Here is a 16,892-nt window from a genome sequence, read left to right as displayed (position 1 = left end):
TTGCCAGTGTTTGAGCTGCTAGATTTTTTTAAAAAAATTGAGTTGCATCGTGATCCTTTTATTGTAGGCATGTTTTTTTTCACATGCGTCAACATGTAGGAAAAATGGAGTAAGTAGTCAGTAGAAACTCACTTTGAATGATCTTCTATATTGAAAATTTACCATCAGGCAATTTTTCCTACCTCTTTTATCCCATTAATCATGCTGAAGTGTTAAACATAATGTACTGTTTAACTTCATGTTATCCCCTTGTTTAGATGCCATTTGTTGTAGCCCTTGTAATTTTTCAACCCGGGGTTTTCGTCACAGGCAGAAGTAGTGATTGATGGATCTGTAGTGAGGAGTGGGAGAAACCTGACTGTGGTAGCGGTTAATTTCCGTCTGAAGGAATCAGGGCGTTTGGCGTTCATGACTCGTGCTACTTTCTATAATACACCTGTTTCAAGTTTATAACAAAGTTGATATTTGCAAACGCAAACATCTCAGTTTCAGAATGTGTCCCCTAAAAAATTTGAAGGCAAGAGTGCAAAGACCATGAATTTATAATGATTGATTCCACATGAAATTTTAGGATGATGTGCCCTTTTAGTATCAAATTTCATTTGAATTGGATCATTTTATCTGTAACATATTATCATTATTATCATTGTATTCATGTTATGTACATCTAAAGCCTGCTAACACTATATATAGTAATTGTTTTTATTGCTTCGTATATAATAAGCTAGTAATTGCCTTTTTAAAATATATATAAATATACGCACGCTAATTGCTTGTATTTCGTGGCCATTTTATTGTTTCCCAAGATTTTGTTAGCCTAATTTGATCTCTTTCTTATTTATTCCCCCACCCCCAAAAAAATTTTTTTTTAAAAAAAAAAAAATGTTCTTGCACCAATGAAAGTTGAGACCATACCGTTCAAAAAGAATTTTAACATATCAAAGGTTTCGAGTCAAAAGAGTGTCACACACTGAATCAGATTACTTTCAATCTTTTTCTCTCTATTTTGGCGAATAAAATTATATTTTCACCCAATTCATTTATTAAATTTCTCCGCATATATTCCCCCGACTATTTAGCTACAAGTATATCAATGAAGACGACACAAAGTACTATTTTTACATGTTAATAAAACATGTGTTCTTAAGCCCTTATTTCCAATATCTAAAACCTTTGTACGTAGTCTAATCAGAATTTTTTTAGCTTCTGATCTATGCTGCTGATAAAATAAATTTGCAGAAGCAGAAACATAAAACATTTGTTACTCTCTATAAAATACAGTTCACGGAGAAGTTTCAGGTAACCGGAAATGCATTCAAACCGATCACAATCTTGGTAATCCGATCACACCATATCATACTCTAGAGTTTATTTCGAAGCTGTATCCTTAATTCTTACATTTATGTAAAATCACGCAAAACGAGTGTCAAGACCAGTCGCACCGACCATTGATAGATCAAATCCACCTTCCCAGGTGAAGAAAATACCTCAGAATCCCTTGTCCATTTATCATTCATGAATATCAATCAATAATCCATCCTTTGGAAGCACAAGAAGAACTACAACCAGGTTCAGGCAGATAACGCATCAGAAGTTGAACGATTCTTGCCATTCTGTTAGACCATATGGATAATAAAAACAAGGATCAAAGCAGGGAGGGGCAGCTTCAGAAATTCAAAAGATGGGGCTAAACAGGTTGAGGCGAGTTTGGCGGGTCTATTCAGAAACTTGCATTTATAGAAAACTTGTACATCAAATTATAAAATTTGGGGACAGTTCCCCCAATGACTTGATCAAAGAACAAAGCTACGAGCAACGCATGCTGTGTTGTTGTGTACAGACATGGAGATCTAGATCTTACCATTTCATGGAAAGATTGCATTAACGAAGGCCTCTGGATCAAAGGGTTGGAGATCATCTAATTTTTCACCGACACCAACAAACTTCACAGGTATACCGAGCTCATCAACTACACTAACCTGCACGTAGAATATTGGATATGGTGTCTCATGAATTTTAAAGGAAAAAGAATTAGGGGGTCACTATAACGCAAACAAAGGAATTTTGCATATGGCCCCCAAAATATGTCAAATTACGAAAAACCTTGTCTGATATTCATGATTACATCTTCTTTCCACAAGGAATATAGACAGGTCGTCATATTTTGTTACCTTGTAGTCATTTTATACTGATCTTTGGCATTTTAAAACATCAGTTAAGGTAGATGCAATTTTGAGTTTTGGATTGGAGGTTTATGTGAGTTGGAGAGGGTAGGTAGATACAATTTTACATAGCAGAGAAAAAAAAAATCAAGAACTGGAAATTTGAACACACCACACAGCCGCCTCTTGCAGAACCGTCAAGCTTGGTCAAAATAAAACCGGTCACTCCAACAACCTGAAACCGAATATCAAATCAAACTCTTTAATCCAATATCGACTTTGCTATGAGAAAACCCCAAGGTTCAATATTAATGAGCTATAATTTCAAATTGCACCAAATAATTACTAGAAACTTTAGGTGCAATAATTCAATATGTTTGGGACAGACTGAAGAATGCAGGGGAACTCATGTTGAGGGGTGCATCTCGTAAACTCGAATTTTTAGAGTAAAAATATACGTGGATATTTAAATTTCACTTTTTTCAGTTTTTGGGGCAAGGGGAGTAATTTAAAATTATAGAATGTTAGTGTTGACGACCATCGATAGGATACATTACATCATTGAATTCTCTTGCTTGTGGAAGCATATTTAAGCCAGTTGTTCCATCCAATACTAGCAGAATTTCCTGCAAATTTGAAATAATTTACATAAATATTGGAGAAAAGTTCAACATCCCACCACCAGCTAGCAAGCCATACAATAAAAATCAGCAGAAATTTGAGAATACTGACATTGGGCGCGCCAGAGACAGCTTTGCCAACAGCTTTCTTGCAAGCTACCAATTCTTCCATAAGGCTGTAGTTAGTGTGCAAACCTGTAATCAATAAGCATGCGACTGAGGAAAAATAGTCAATTAGCAACAAAATTGGAAAACACAACTGTATCAAACTTACGTCCAGATGTGTCACACAGAACAACATCAAAACCTTGCTCTCTCCCCTTTTTTACAGCTTGTGAAAGAACTACATGGGAAAAACTTCAAAATCACAAGTTAGGAAACGTTTACTACAATTTTTTACACTTATATAACATGGAAAGCCATATATTCTACCTGATGATGCCTTTGCATTTTCTTTTTCAGCAACAACAATCTCACAACCTGTCCTTTCTGCCCATATCTCCAATTGATCACTTGCAGCTGCTCTAAACGTATCTCCAGCTGCCAACAACACCTAGCAAAATTTTAAAAGTATGCCAGGTAGAAATGAGAAACTACTTCTTTTTTAGACTAGGGATGTGTTTATGACAGAATAAACGACCAACATGGTGTAAGAGAGATGAATTTGTGTGTTATTAGGCAGGACAACTACCCAGTACCCACAATTAGAGATGAAAGGTGGAAAAATGCATGTGGACTACATTCTCCGAAGGCATAAACTAAATGAAAGTTCAACCCTGTTTTGTTAAACTTAAGATTAATCTTGAAATAATAATTTAAGAAGAAAAGAAAAAGACAGGACGGAAAGGCATCCCACCTTGGTCCCTTCTTTCTTCAATCTGTTGGCAAGCTTTCCTGCACAGTGGACAGTTTTTCAGTCTTATGACTTTAAAAAATCCATAAATCCAGGAAATCTTCACAACCAATATAACGGAAAGCGACATTCTATTAAAAATTATTGTGACATGCTGATATATGTTGTATTTTAAATTAAATATTATTAAAAATATAGTGAAGATAGCATGCAAGAAAATATAGTTTTTTAACTGATTCGATCATGAGTCCTATATCTGCAACACCATGCCAGAATACTAAAAACTCTTCGTAATCTCACTTAATTTAGAATACAATTACAACACAATGACATAATCTTATAATAACTACGCCAGGAAATATATCACGTAATTAATTTTTTTCAAATCACAATAAAATCATACCAAATATACATGATAATTTTGTTTTTAATTAATATCAACTCTTTTTTACGAATATATATTTCATCTCCAACGAGAATGAACCATAAGTAATCGACTGATTCAACTTACAAGAAGACTGTAGGATATAGATACTGTTTATAATCACTTCACTTCATTGATGTGAAAAATAAAAAAATAAACCTTTTCCAAGAGCAAGCAAAAAAAACCATCACCCTTCATGTCCCAGAGATGCTAGAACTTAAAAAACATATTCCAGTATCAATTTGATGGGATTACCGAGAGACGTAGTTTTCCCACCTCCATTGACACCAACCACCATGATTACAGCCGGTTTTCTAGTGATAAAAATTTAGTCAGTGACCCATACGGGATGCCAAGAGAAAGCCAACAGACAATGTTTCATCGAACCAGTTCTGACCTGAAACCGAGCTGGAGCTCAGTCTTGAGTTTCTTTGCAGTTAACAAATTCAATATACTCCTCTTTAAAGAATCCTAGAATTAAATACTTGCACTGTCAGATAATACTTGAAGTATAAAAACAGAATCTTGCTAAAATGAAGCTATCACATGAGATATGCATCGGAATGATTACTTTAATTTCACTCCCAGATTTGAGCTTGCCAGCGTAAATATCATCCCTCAAGCTCTCCACGATCTTTATGGTAATTCTTGGACCAAAATCAGCCACTAACAATGCCTAACAGTAAATGGAAAAGGAAATATAAAACTGATCCCAAAAACATACAAGCCCAGTAACTGAATCCAATCAAGAAACCTCACTCGTTATTTGACAACAAAAATCACTACAGAAAATGGAAATATTGAACCTCTTCCAGCTCATCCAGGACCCGGTCAGTATCAGATAGATTCCAGTAAAGCAAAAGCTCGTCGACGACAGCTAAATTATCCCTCGTTTTGGAAAACCCGGAGAAGAGTTTCTCCACGTCATTCTTGGCTTTCTCTTGGATCAGCCGCCCAAGTTTTGTGAAGAACCCGGTTTGCCCAGATGCACACTTGAACCGGGAGATACGGGTATGGGTCCAGACTGGTGGTATGTGGATGAGGGCGGCGGAGGAAGTCGGCGGAGACGGGAGTGGTGGCTTCGGGGGAAGCAGAAGATGAGAAGGCAGAGGAGAAGCCATTTTGTGGGAAGGTGATGGAGTGGCCGAGTGGGGCGGAGCTGCAATGGATAGAATTACCAGAAAGTAATAAACGACGTCGTTAAAATTATTCAATTTATAATATTTTTTTCTCATATATTAATAGGGAAAATAGTCATTTTGATCCTGTAAGTTGCATCTTTTTTATTTTTGGTCCTGTATCTATTGAAAGTAGGATAACAGTCTTGTAACTTTACTTTTCATGCTATTTTTGTCCAATTTATACTAGAGTAAATTGTTTTGACTTTGAATTGCTGACTAGGCGCTGAGTTGTTTGACATGGCATTATTTTAAATGTGTTGGCTGCCATGTAGACTAATTAATTAATTAATTTAATTAATTAACTTTCCAAATGAATTAGTAAAAAAACATGAATAATAATAATAATAATATCAAATGGATTAGTAAAAAAACATGAATAATAATAATAATAATAATATCATATACATGCGGTCAAAAACATTTCCACACGGGCCACTTGGAACCATTTTATGAGATGCGACCTAATTTGGCACAACTCAATATTAAATTGATAAGAAAATTTAAACTAATATAACCAAAATAGTGAAAATACCATCATTTCAGATTTAATCAAAGTATAATCACAAAACATCAACTTAAATTAATTCACTATTCATGTTCAAATTAACTAAATTGTCATCACAACAACTGAACTTTAAAAGATGTCTTGACACTGGTCTAAAAAGCAAAATCATAAAAATATTTCATCACAGTAATTCAAATCATTGCTCCTTGCGCGGTCTTTTCTTCTTTGACTTCTCTGTTCCATCTCTAACTCCAGATCTTGTTGAAGGAAGACTGGACAGATCCAAAAACCTCTTTCCACCTTCACTTATGATTGGTTTAAAGGTAGTACAAGATTGTGTGATATATCTCTCATTACTCGGAATGAAACAACCACCAATAAAAGGTCCAGGGGGCCTTAAATTCACCATTGAATTCCCGGTTTGGCATTCAATGTATTGCTCAAACATTGATGGCGTAGCTACTCTCAATGTTTGATCATGTTCAAACTGAGAAAAAAAATAATCAAACCAAAGCAAAACAACACCAACATTTTAAACTAGTACCACTAACACATTAAACAGTTGTACATAGACACTTACACTTGCTCCACTTCATGATGAATTGAATGCAGCCTTCTTACTTTGTTTTGTGGACTCTCCAATATTATCTCCTTCGTCTTCCCGATGTGACACTTTCCTCCTCACCTGCGACCCGAAAAAAAATATCATAGGATTATAACATGTATTACATTACATACTTGAAAGAAAATAATTTATATTACATGTAACTTTGTGGGCTTTTGACTATCCAGCTCTTGTGTAAGTCGGCTCAATGGTCGATCCTTTGAAACATTCACTTCATCGAGTTGAACACGACCATTTGTGCATGATTTCTTGTTGTGGCCAGTAACGCCACATTGAGTGCACCTTAGTGCTCTTTTCTGTCTTTTCATCTTATTTTCTGTTGAATTCACTTTCGTCTTATCCTTGTTTTTTTTGTTCTTCTCTTGTTCACCTTCATCTCTTTCTCTCTCCCTTGCCTTTTTGGGCCTACCAGCAGGTCTACCAGGGTTCGGTGGCAATGGAGGAATCATGTTAGTATGCTTCCATTCATTCGTTTCATTTACGGGCATAATAGCAAAGGCATACACCAACTTATACGTATCCAACCTGTAACAATTTTGGTTATAGTTGTAGTAGTCAAAACCTTGTGCATCGATGGCACTTAAGGCATGCCTACAAGGGATTCCGCTCAACTCCCATTTTCTACACCCACACGTCTCCTTTTCTAAATCAACAGAATATTGGGTGAGATCGAAACCAGAAATTTGATAATGATAGTCATCAGCTTTAATGGGAATATAATCTCCAATCTTCTCAAAAGTTTTATCGATAATTTTCTGGATTTTGGGACAAAAGGATCCTACCCAACGATTTTCGGCTCTATCTCTATTCATCTGCATTCTTTTCATCAAATATTCCAATATCCACTCCAACATACTCAATATTGGCTTGTCCCTAGCCTCTAAAATGTTGCTATTGAAAGATTCACAACCATTATTTAGAAGCATGTCACACCTAGAGAAGTCACTAAAATGTGACATGCTCCACTGGGTTGGTGGTTTATCATTCAACCATTCTGCTGACTTTTCATCAATCTCTTTCAATTCATTCATCCTCCTCCCAAACTCATTTACTGTTGTTGTCTTGGCACAATTCCACAGAGCCATTTTAAACGCCTCGCCCCGAAACCCAGCACTTTTAAAATTAGAATGAAGATGTTTAACACAAAACCTATGGTCAGCATTGGGTAAAACTTCATTAAAAGCCTGAATTAAACCCTTCTGTTTATCTGACATGAAAGTCTACTCATAATCTTTTTCTATCTTCAAATCCAGCTTCAATAAGCATAGAAACCATTCCCATGCCTTCCTAGACTCAGCACTAACAACAGCAAAAGCAATTGGGAAATTGTTATTGTTAGGGTCAACACCTACCGCAGACAATAATACTCCCCCATGAGGGCCTTTGAGATGACAACCATCAACCCCAACAAAAGGCCTACAACCTGCTAAATATCCAACTTTCAAAGCATATAAACACAAATAGAATCTGTCAAATCGATTTTCGCCACTGGAGTCATTTGTTCCTATAATAACCGTACTCCCTGGATTAGTTCTTTTAATTTCATCTACAAAGTCCCAAAGTAAAGCGTATTGGTCTTCTGCAGTACCTTCAACTTTTGAAATAGCTTTTTTTTTTTAGCCTTATAAGCTTGCCAGTTAGAAACATGACATCTTATATCCTCAATTACATCTAACCTAAAACCTTTAATGCTTCTGCTGGGGTCAGATCTAAATTTGTTAACATACTTTGTAGACAATCAGCTGGACTTTAAATTTTTCACCCGGTAACTTGCTGCGCAAGTGTGGTTAGACACATAATCTCTAATTTGAAATGTGCACTCATCATTAAGATTCAATGCATGAAGCTTCCACCCACAATCTTTTTTCACACACTTAGCATAAACTCTAATTTTGTCATTTTTAGTGATGTTTAGGCTCCTTCTACTTTTTATTGCATGTGAATGAATGGCTTGCCTCAACTCTTTTTTGGTGCTAAACAGCATGCCTAACTTGAAGGTTGGATTGTATTGGTCTGCCACACCAAAAATCGGAAAATTATGTTGATATTTTTCATCATCTGATCCATTTATACTTCTCAGTTCCTCCTCACCATAGACTACATCATCCTCACTAGACTCTTTATCCCCAACTTTATCAAGCACTAGTTGTGACGCTTGTTCTTGTCTAAACCACTCACTCTCACTATCCACATTTTTTTTGAAAAGTTCATCATCATTTTCATCGAGATCATCACCATAATAACTTTTGGTAAAATCATCACTTTCATCATCACTATGATCATCTCCCATATTTGTAACACTGTGATCTTTTTCATCCACCTCATCGCACTCATCAGCTAACATCCCCTGGCTCCCATCACTATTTTCTTTTTTCTCTGTATTATAACACATGAATAAAACTCTCATCAAAGTTGAAAACGTCAACAACAATAAATAAGATGACAACAATTAAACAATGAACTACTTTACATCAGAAGAAAGCAAAGGTATTGAAACCCAAAATATTTCTCCCAGTACCACTAGTTGACCCACCGAAATTCAATTTTTTTGGGACCAAAATTCCATTATTCAAATTAAATGGTCAACATTTATGGGAGCACAATGTCTAACCTAACATTATCACAAAAACTAAACCTCTAAACCAAAAAAAATCCTTAGACACGTAAATAAAAAAAAAATACATACACCAAACTAACCGTATTCATCTACAGGTTGAATCATCATTTCTTTTTGGATAATATTCTTTGAAAAGCTTTTGGTTTCTATGAATTTCAATCGATTTTGGTCATCGATCAAGTGTTCATGGGTGGATTAGAATTTGGGACTTGAGAAATGAGGATTTCAAAATTTAGGGCTACCGTCTCTGGGATGTTTTTGACCGCATGTATATGATATTATTATTATTATTATTATTATTATTATTATTATTATTATTATTCATGTTTTTTTACTAATCCATTTGGAAAGTTAATTAATTAAATTAATTAATTAGTTAGTCTACATGGCAGCCAACACATTTAAAATAATGCCATGTCAAACAACTCAGCCGCCTGGTCAGCAATTCAAAGTCAAAATAATTTACTCTAGTGTAAATTGGACCAAAATAGCATGAAAAGTAAAGTTACAGGACTGTTATCCTACTTTCAATAGATACAGGACCAAAAACCAAAAAGATGCAACTTACAGGACCAAAATGGCTATTTCCCCTATATTAATATATGTAAGTAAAGTAATTATAGCTATAGCCCTTATTCTATTGTCTAATTTTATCGAAATAAAAATTACCGTCAACAAAAAAATAACAAAATATTTTCACAATTTATTTTTTTTTAAAAAAAAGATGTTACAGTTTATAACTTACATAAACTTAATAAAACAACTTTTTAATCAATAATTCAATATGACATAATACATCACAATAAATTCTAGTTTTTATGAGCATGACTTATGGTAATGGATCTCAAATGAACTTGTTGGGTCCGAAAAATGAAAGTAATCTTGATTTTGATGATAACAAAACTTGTCATTGTGTTTCTAACATATTTACTAAGCTGATAGAAGACAAATTGAAAGTGCTAAGTTGTTGGAAATACAATCTTAGCTCAACTTAGGTTTTGGCGCAGCTTCTTGTTTTGAGCATATCTCATTGCTCAACGATCCAAATGACCAGCCGCCTAAACCGTTGCATAGCCAACGCAAAAGCTACAAGTCATGTCTTATGACAGTTGGACGAATTCGGATGATATCCATGTCAAACTGCTACCTCAAGAGTGAACTAGATGACAACAGATGTATTGACAGACCAGTTCTGGTGTAATGATCATATCTATCAAATCTGTGATCCAAATGTAATGATTCAGTATGCGTTGGAAAGATATGAAGATGATATACAAATCATCTTCATAAGTCAAAGTCCGAATCGAAGCCTAAGAAGATGATAAAGCACGTTGAAGTTGCTGGTTCTGCAAAGGTTGATAACAGAACTCGAGGATGTACACAGTCTGGTAATTTGAGCATATCTCTCTCAAATAAGATCCAAATGGATTCTTGATGCGTTGGAAATTCAAGACAAAGGGCCACAACTTTGATTTTCACCACTTTGCCCAGAAATCAACACAAAAAGAGTTAAAAGAATCTGAACAGACAACATCAACTCAAGCAGTCAAGAATCTCACTCGACTGCTCACCAAGCTTGTCACCTGCTCTATGTCAACCGACTTGAAGATATCAACCGACCAACTTGAAGATATCAACCGATCTAAGAATGTCAATCGATTCTAAGATATCAACTACTCACCAAGCTTGTCACCTGATCTCGCCTGTCTACTGCTCCAGATCCAGATCTAGTCAATCGGTCAAAGCTACAGTCCAGAAAGCAAAATATGAACGTTGTGATATCAGAACCTTTTCCAACGGTCATATTTCTTGTATCTAATGTCTATATTATTCTTGGAGGCTATAAATACAAGATCTAGAGAATGAAAAGAGAGAGTGGACACCCAAAAGAATATTCAGCTTGTTAGAGTTTTTCCACATGAAGAGGGCGTCAAAACAAATTATTTAGCTTATTCAAGAGCTTGCCCTTTGTGTGAAGAACACAACAGATTTCTTGAGATTTCACAATCAAGTTCTTCGTATCCAAACCCCAACTCACTCTCACACATATGGGAGATGATTTGTAAACATTAGTTGAGTGAGAGTCTTAATACAAAGACGTTAAAAATTGTGTTTGTAAGTCTTGGCATAAAGACGTTAAACATTATACGGATTGTGAGGTTGCGGCCTAAAATCGAGTGTGATTCTAGGAGTTCCGATTTAGGCAGTGGTAAATCTTAAAGTTGGAGTGGGGTGATTACAAGACATTGTAATGCTCAAAGTCTTCTAGTGGATCCTTCCGTGATGAAGAAGGGGTGACGTAGGAGATTGAGCTCCGACATCCATAAACAAATTCGTGCATCTTTACTTTATCGCATTTACTTATTGTTGTTTTTGGATGATTTGTTGAAACATTTTATATGTTCTTTAAAGTACCAAAATATTGCATACAAAGTGTTTGATAAAATGCTTCAACCAAAATAACTTTACTATCTCAACTTGCAATCTTTTCAAACGATTTCTCAAATGCTTAATTATTTTTTAGATGGATTATTTCGAGTGTTTTTCGCTTGGTTTGTAACCAAACTTGATATAATTTATCGGTGCTCGGTTCGTATTTGAGCATTTCAGGAACGAGTTATTGTAGCTCAAAATATTTTAAACTTGTGTTTTCATACCACTACCGATCCTATTAGAACTTATACTTTGGTTACCCTTTTTAAATTTTTTTTTTTTTAAAAAAATTTACTTTGGTTATTTGAGTACCATATAGTCAAATTGGTTGGTTACTTTTTTTTTTTTTTTCGAAAAAGATGATGCATTAAACGGATTCAACCAAAATTACATTCGAAATAAAGGAAGGTGAAGGAGTAACTCGACCTTCCGAATCAGTCATAGAACCTACTGCTCTAGCCAAATAGTGAGCAACATGGTTCGCTGATCTCTTAAACTGATTGGTTACTTAAACTCAACTATATCAATTTTTTGCATGCGTTGCGTATTTATATGGTAGAATGTTCAACCTTTTTGAGAATAGTTATATAAATATTATAATGTTTGTTATTTTCAAATTAATAACTTTTCATATTTATTAATTATGGGTAATATAGTTATCTAAAACATTTAAAATATATAAAAATATAAATTAATTGAAAATAAATATAAATATAATATTGAAATATTTAGAAAGAAAGGTTATTTCAGGGAATTAAATAGATAAAAGTTTTATCAATATAATTATATGATTTGGATATAATCTTAATTTAAAATAAAATTCATTAATTCATGTAAAATTATTTAAAATAAAGTTTGTTAGGATCAAGCGCGTACCACTAGGTCAAAAGTTATAGTTGTTAGTCATGACACAACTTTATTTCATTACACTTGTGGTAGCGCTGATGGGTCGAGTTGTTAAGCCTATGAGTCTAGGGAGGGATGTGTCATACTGCTGGTGTTGTATCAGTCTTATCATTTCTCTATTGTCGGTCCTGTTTCCAGCAGAGACAGTATTACCCGTTAAAATTTAGTGTCCCTATTTTAGGGTCCACCTAGCCAACCAAATCAAGCAGCGCAATGTCAACAGCTTAACTCACTAGAGCTTATCGAGAGGTCACACATCCTAGTATATATTACTCTCACTTTACCTTGGCTTTGATATCAGTTGTTAGGATCAAACGCTTACCACTATGTCAAAAGATATAACTGTTAGCCAAAGCACAATTTTATTTCCTTATACTTGTGACAGCGCAGAATGCAGATGGCCGGTCGGGTTGTTATTTAAACTAATGTTATATATGTCATGAATATAGCGCAACGTCATCGATGAACACATGTTATATATGTCATGAATATATGTAACAAATGACAATTTATTTTCAAAAGGAAGAAGATAAATGGCATTTATTTCAAAACGAAGAAGAACTTTCTGGGAAGATAATTGTAAATGCGTATGTTGGAAGTTATATGAGATAAATGAGAGTTTGAAATCGCCAAATAATTTTTGTAAGAGCAAAGGATATTTCAGGGAAATAAAAAAATACAATGACTCCATAATGATATAGCATAGACTATAGAGTGCCCTTGCATATATATATAGTAATAGTCTAATAGACAAAACTTACTCAAATCAATTAGATACTTATTTTTATTTTATTTTTTTTGAGGAAAAAATCAATCAGATAGTAATTGGTATAGAAGCTCAACTAATTTAATTAAATAATAACATAGTAAGATAAGAGATACACTACGTGCATATTCAAACTCAAGACTTGGGCGTGCGAAATCGACTTCCGTTAACTACTTTAATATGTAGCTCAATTTCCATTCATATTATTTCTTCTTCTTCTTCATTTTTTTTTCACGTAAAAACTCGCAGTCGCTACTTTTCGGTGTGTATTGGATAAAACTCAAACTAATACAATACCTTGCAAATCACGTTAGTCAAGTAAACTACATTGGGCATGCCCTGTGCAACAGACTAGTCCAAAAAAGTATTGATAAAATTTGATTACCTACTCCATTAATTTAAACACCGCTTGAAGGCAATATTCATTCATATATATATATTTTTTTTAAAAAAAAAACCTATTTACATTCATATTCTTGTATCTACTAGTGTGAGTGAGCGTGTAGAATAAAATCGATGCCATTGTATTTGTCGCTTCTCTTTTTTGCCTAGACTCTGCCTTCCAATTTCCCGAAAATTCTGAATATATATAATTTATTTAGAGAACGTGGAGAGAGTCCATCTAGATTAATACGTAGAAAGAAATATTCTCCATTCATTGTTTGATGAAATGGATGAATATTCAGAGAAACTAGTATCTCATGCATGAACATGGAAAAATCAAAGAAACTAGGTCAAAAAGACTTGCAATTTTTTTATTGATGCATGAACCACACGCCAACATTGAATTCTCGTGCCTTTTTAAACAAATATTGTTCGTCTTCTACCATTACAATATCTGAAACGCAGATTATTAATAGGGAGAAAATAATTCTAAATAATAACATGTAAACTAGTGTATGTAATACACATTATACAACAATCTTATTTTATATGTACCAGTCTTCGTGTATACAAGTTGCGTTTAGACCCGTCAAAATGGGTCAACGCGACGGACCTACTTGTTATAACCTATTATTTGATGGGGAGGGGTGAGACGTTTCAGCCCACCAATTTTCAGTTATGTTTTGCGGGTTGGGATGGGCTAGCCGCAACCCGCCATTTGACATGACTCTCGCTGAGAAATTCCTAACTCAATCTATATGTATATATATATATATATACTATTTTTCAAGAAAATTGAAATTGAAATGTTTAAAAAATTAAAATTTTATGATTTTTAATAATTTTTTGGATTTTATTTATTTATTACATAAATTGTTTTTTTTTCGTGTTAAAAAAAATAAAGTGGCTGAAAAATGGATATTTTTAGGATTCTAAAAAGTGGCTGAAAAATGGTTCGGGTTGTGCATTATTGGGTTGGTTCGGGTACGTTCGGGTCAGATTCGGGTTGAAAATTTTTTAAAATTATTTTCGTCAACCCGATTCGAATTCACCCAACCCATCCGAATTGACGCCCCTACTAAAAAGTACATCAAGATCCCTAAAAAAAAAAGTACATCAAGATACTATTTTATTTTTATTATGATTCAAGTATTATATATAAGATAATAATATATATTGGTTATAAATGTAATAAATTTTTATTTTATAAGATTTGGTTTTAGCGGATGAATATCAATAATTTATAACTATTTCGATCAAATAAAATATTTAAAAATCCAAGAATCATACGCTGTTTGATTAAATATCATAAGGACTCAGATGATATCGTGTGTTACACACAAATTTTTTTTTTGTCTCACTTATGAAAAAATATTATTTTTTTATGCGAAAATTATTACTTTTTATTATTAATGTGGATATGTTTTTATTTGTGATATTGTCCCGTAAAATACCTACTCATTAAATATAATGTGATTTACAAACCGTTGTAAATGAGTCATGGTCAGATATTATTAGAAAGAATTTTAAAAGAAAATGAGAATTTAATATTTATGTAAAATCAAATAAAACTTTCATCACATTGATTGCAAATCGGTTAATGAAAGGTACTCGAATTTTTTTTTAAATGACAGACAAATTATATTTTGACACACAATTGGTAAATTAGCATTCAGAACGAATGAATTTATCAAATTACGTTGTGGAAGTGTGGATAATGTAAGAGACATCTCTATTTTTTTCTCGAAAAATCTTTAGAATTCCCACTGCTTAGCTTTCAATTCGCCTCTAACCATCAAATGAAATGTGAATAACTCAAATTAGTGAGTCTCCAAACCAAGTTAGCTAAATAACGATATGGGATATTTTTATGTGATAAACTGTCGAAAAAAATATTAGTATGTATATGTATATAAATAAAATAAGCGAGTTCTCACAAGAAGTTAATGATGTTATATTGATGGATAGACATTGATAATTAGGATCAATCATAAGGTTAATATCCAATTGACAATTATCAAATTAAATCAAACTTTCCACATACGCAGTCTCTTACTCGGATTAGGTTTATTTATTTTATAGAGAATATCAAAATTATTTCTTTGTTTATGAAAGAAGTTCCCCATATCTGTATTTACGCGCCCGCCACCTTCCCCCTTGTTTCCCGTCGCCTTCCTCCAGAATCTCTATATAAAACACACCCATAATCCTCCGTTGCTTATTATTCAGATTTGAAGCCCAAATTTTATCACACACAAAACACCAATTTTCGATTCAAAACTTGGTAAAACAAGGCCCCCATGGAAGTACGATCGTCAAAAGCCATTGAAGTTACCGTCATATCTGCTGAAGGTTTGCTCGAGAATCGGCGAAAACCCGTGAAGAAAAATGCGTTCGTCGTCGTGAAATCCGACCCCCGAAACCCCTTGTCGACGGTTGTGGATCCGGAAGGCGGCGGTTACCCTTCGTGGAACCAGAAATTGGAGATGGAGCTCCCCGCGCATGTCCGTTTCATCACGGTGGAGGCGCACTCGGGGAGCAAGGTCGTGGGATCCGCGAACATCCCGGTCACGGATTTCGCGGGAGGGTACCTGCCGGAGAATTACTTGAGTTTCCTGAGTTACAGGCTGAGGGACGCCAACGGGGAGAAGAATGGGATAATCAATCTGTCTGTGAAGGTTAAGGGAGGCGGAAATAGCGGCTGCGCAGCCAGTTGTTCGCGGCCATGGATTAGGGCTCCGACGGATGACAAGGTGGCGAACGGTGTCGTAACTGGAGTTCCTGTTCCGTATTGGTAAATTGCGAGGAATTACGATATTGTTTATTCGTATTATTTTTTAGAATTAATTGCATATACTCTTATCTCTATGTGAAATAATGAAAACGAAATCATATATTACTCATGTTTGCAGATCTTTAGCAAACGCATTCTTGTTGGTATGTGTTTTCAGAGTCTCAACTTTATAAATACGTGAGCTCTTGTGAATATAATTAATTACATTTTCTATAATAATTACATCTATCCGTTGTATATACAGTGTTTTAAAGGACGACGTCTAGGTCCTAAGCTCGTCTAGGTGGTGCACGGTTGCTCACCGCCTCGCTTTTTTGTTAGAAGCGTAGCTCGCCTAATCTCCCGTTTAGACGGTTACTATTTTTTATAATAAAAAAATTTAAAACTAAAAAACTAAAAGAGAGAGACGCTACTTGAGAAACAAGCACATAAGGAACGAAGAAAAACAGAAAATAAAGCTAAGCAAAAAAATAAATCTCATGTTATGTATTAATATCTATTAACATAAAATTATATTTTATAGTAAAACTAATGAATATCCCAATGTATTTATTATTTAGACAAGAAAAACAGCCTAGGCCTCGTTTAGGCAGCTGGTCGCCGCCCGCCTAGTACTTTTTAG

The 16,892-nt window shown here is 34.4% G+C and overlaps 3 protein-coding genes across 4 annotated transcripts in view; 2 read left to right on the top strand and 1 right to left on the bottom strand.

Moving 5' to 3' along the window:
• LOC140867006 (uncharacterized) overlaps positions 1–666 on the top strand; it is a 2,231-nt gene extending 1,565 nt beyond the window's left edge. The window contains exon 3 of the mRNA XM_073272073.1: positions 310–666. Within this exon, the coding sequence (XP_073128174.1) occupies positions 310–453 (144 nt within the window). The 3' untranslated portion in view covers positions 454–666. The remainder of the gene's footprint in view (positions 1–309) is intronic.
• Positions 667–1,246: 580 nt separating this feature from the next.
• LOC140863739 (cell division protein FtsY homolog, chloroplastic) lies at positions 1,247–5,226 on the bottom strand. Of its 2 annotated transcripts, none has more exons than XM_073267355.1 (12): positions 4,866–5,226; positions 4,631–4,735; positions 4,457–4,530; positions 4,315–4,373; positions 3,639–3,676; positions 3,215–3,335; positions 3,057–3,125; positions 2,895–2,977; positions 2,720–2,788; positions 2,335–2,397; positions 1,862–1,979; positions 1,247–1,613 (listed from the first exon to the last, which is right to left on the bottom strand). In XM_073267355.1, the coding sequence occupies exons 1-11, from the start codon at positions 5,178–5,180 to the stop codon at positions 1,866–1,868; spliced, it is 1,110 nt and encodes a 369-aa protein (XP_073123456.1). In that variant the 5' UTR covers positions 5,181–5,226; the 3' UTR covers positions 1,247–1,613; positions 1,862–1,865. The 2 variants fall into 2 exon arrangements, with proteins under 2 accessions (XP_073123456.1, XP_073123457.1); XM_073267356.1 differs by having other exon boundaries at positions 1,247–1,559.
• Positions 5,227–15,636: 10,410 nt separating this feature from the next.
• On the top strand, positions 15,637–16,492 carry LOC140866976 (BON1-associated protein 2-like). Its single transcript, XM_073272044.1, has one exon. It carries the CDS (start codon positions 15,777–15,779, stop codon positions 16,272–16,274), a length of 498 nt encoding a protein of 165 aa, XP_073128145.1. The 5' UTR covers positions 15,637–15,776; the 3' UTR covers positions 16,275–16,492.
• Positions 16,493–16,892: the final 400 nt, after the last annotated feature.

The sequence above is a fragment of the Henckelia pumila genome, chromosome 4, assembly GCF_033568475.1.
Source record: "Henckelia pumila isolate YLH828 chromosome 4, ASM3356847v2, whole genome shotgun sequence".
In the NCBI taxonomy this organism is placed as follows: domain Eukaryota; kingdom Viridiplantae; phylum Streptophyta; class Magnoliopsida; order Lamiales; family Gesneriaceae; genus Henckelia; species Henckelia pumila.
This window is presented reverse-complemented; position numbering and strand designations above follow the sequence as displayed.

Excerpts from the sequence above, each read along its gene's own strand:
- LOC140863739 (XM_073267355.1), bottom strand. The coding sequence starts at position 5,180 with ATGGCTTCTCCTCTGCCTTCTCATCTTCTGCTTCCCCCGAAGCCACCA. Across the intron at positions 3,336-3,638 it reads TGAAGAAAGAAGGGACCAAG|GTGTTGTTGGCAGCTGGAGA; the intron begins GTGGGATGCCTT and ends AAATTTTGCTAG. Across the intron at positions 2,398-2,719 it reads AAGCAAGAGAATTCAATGAT|GTTGTTGGAGTGACCGGTTT; the intron begins GTAATGTATCCT and ends ATTCGGTTTCAG.
- LOC140866976 (XM_073272044.1), top strand. The coding sequence starts at position 15,777 with ATGGAAGTACGATCGTCAAAAGCCATTGAAGTTACCGTCATATCTGCT.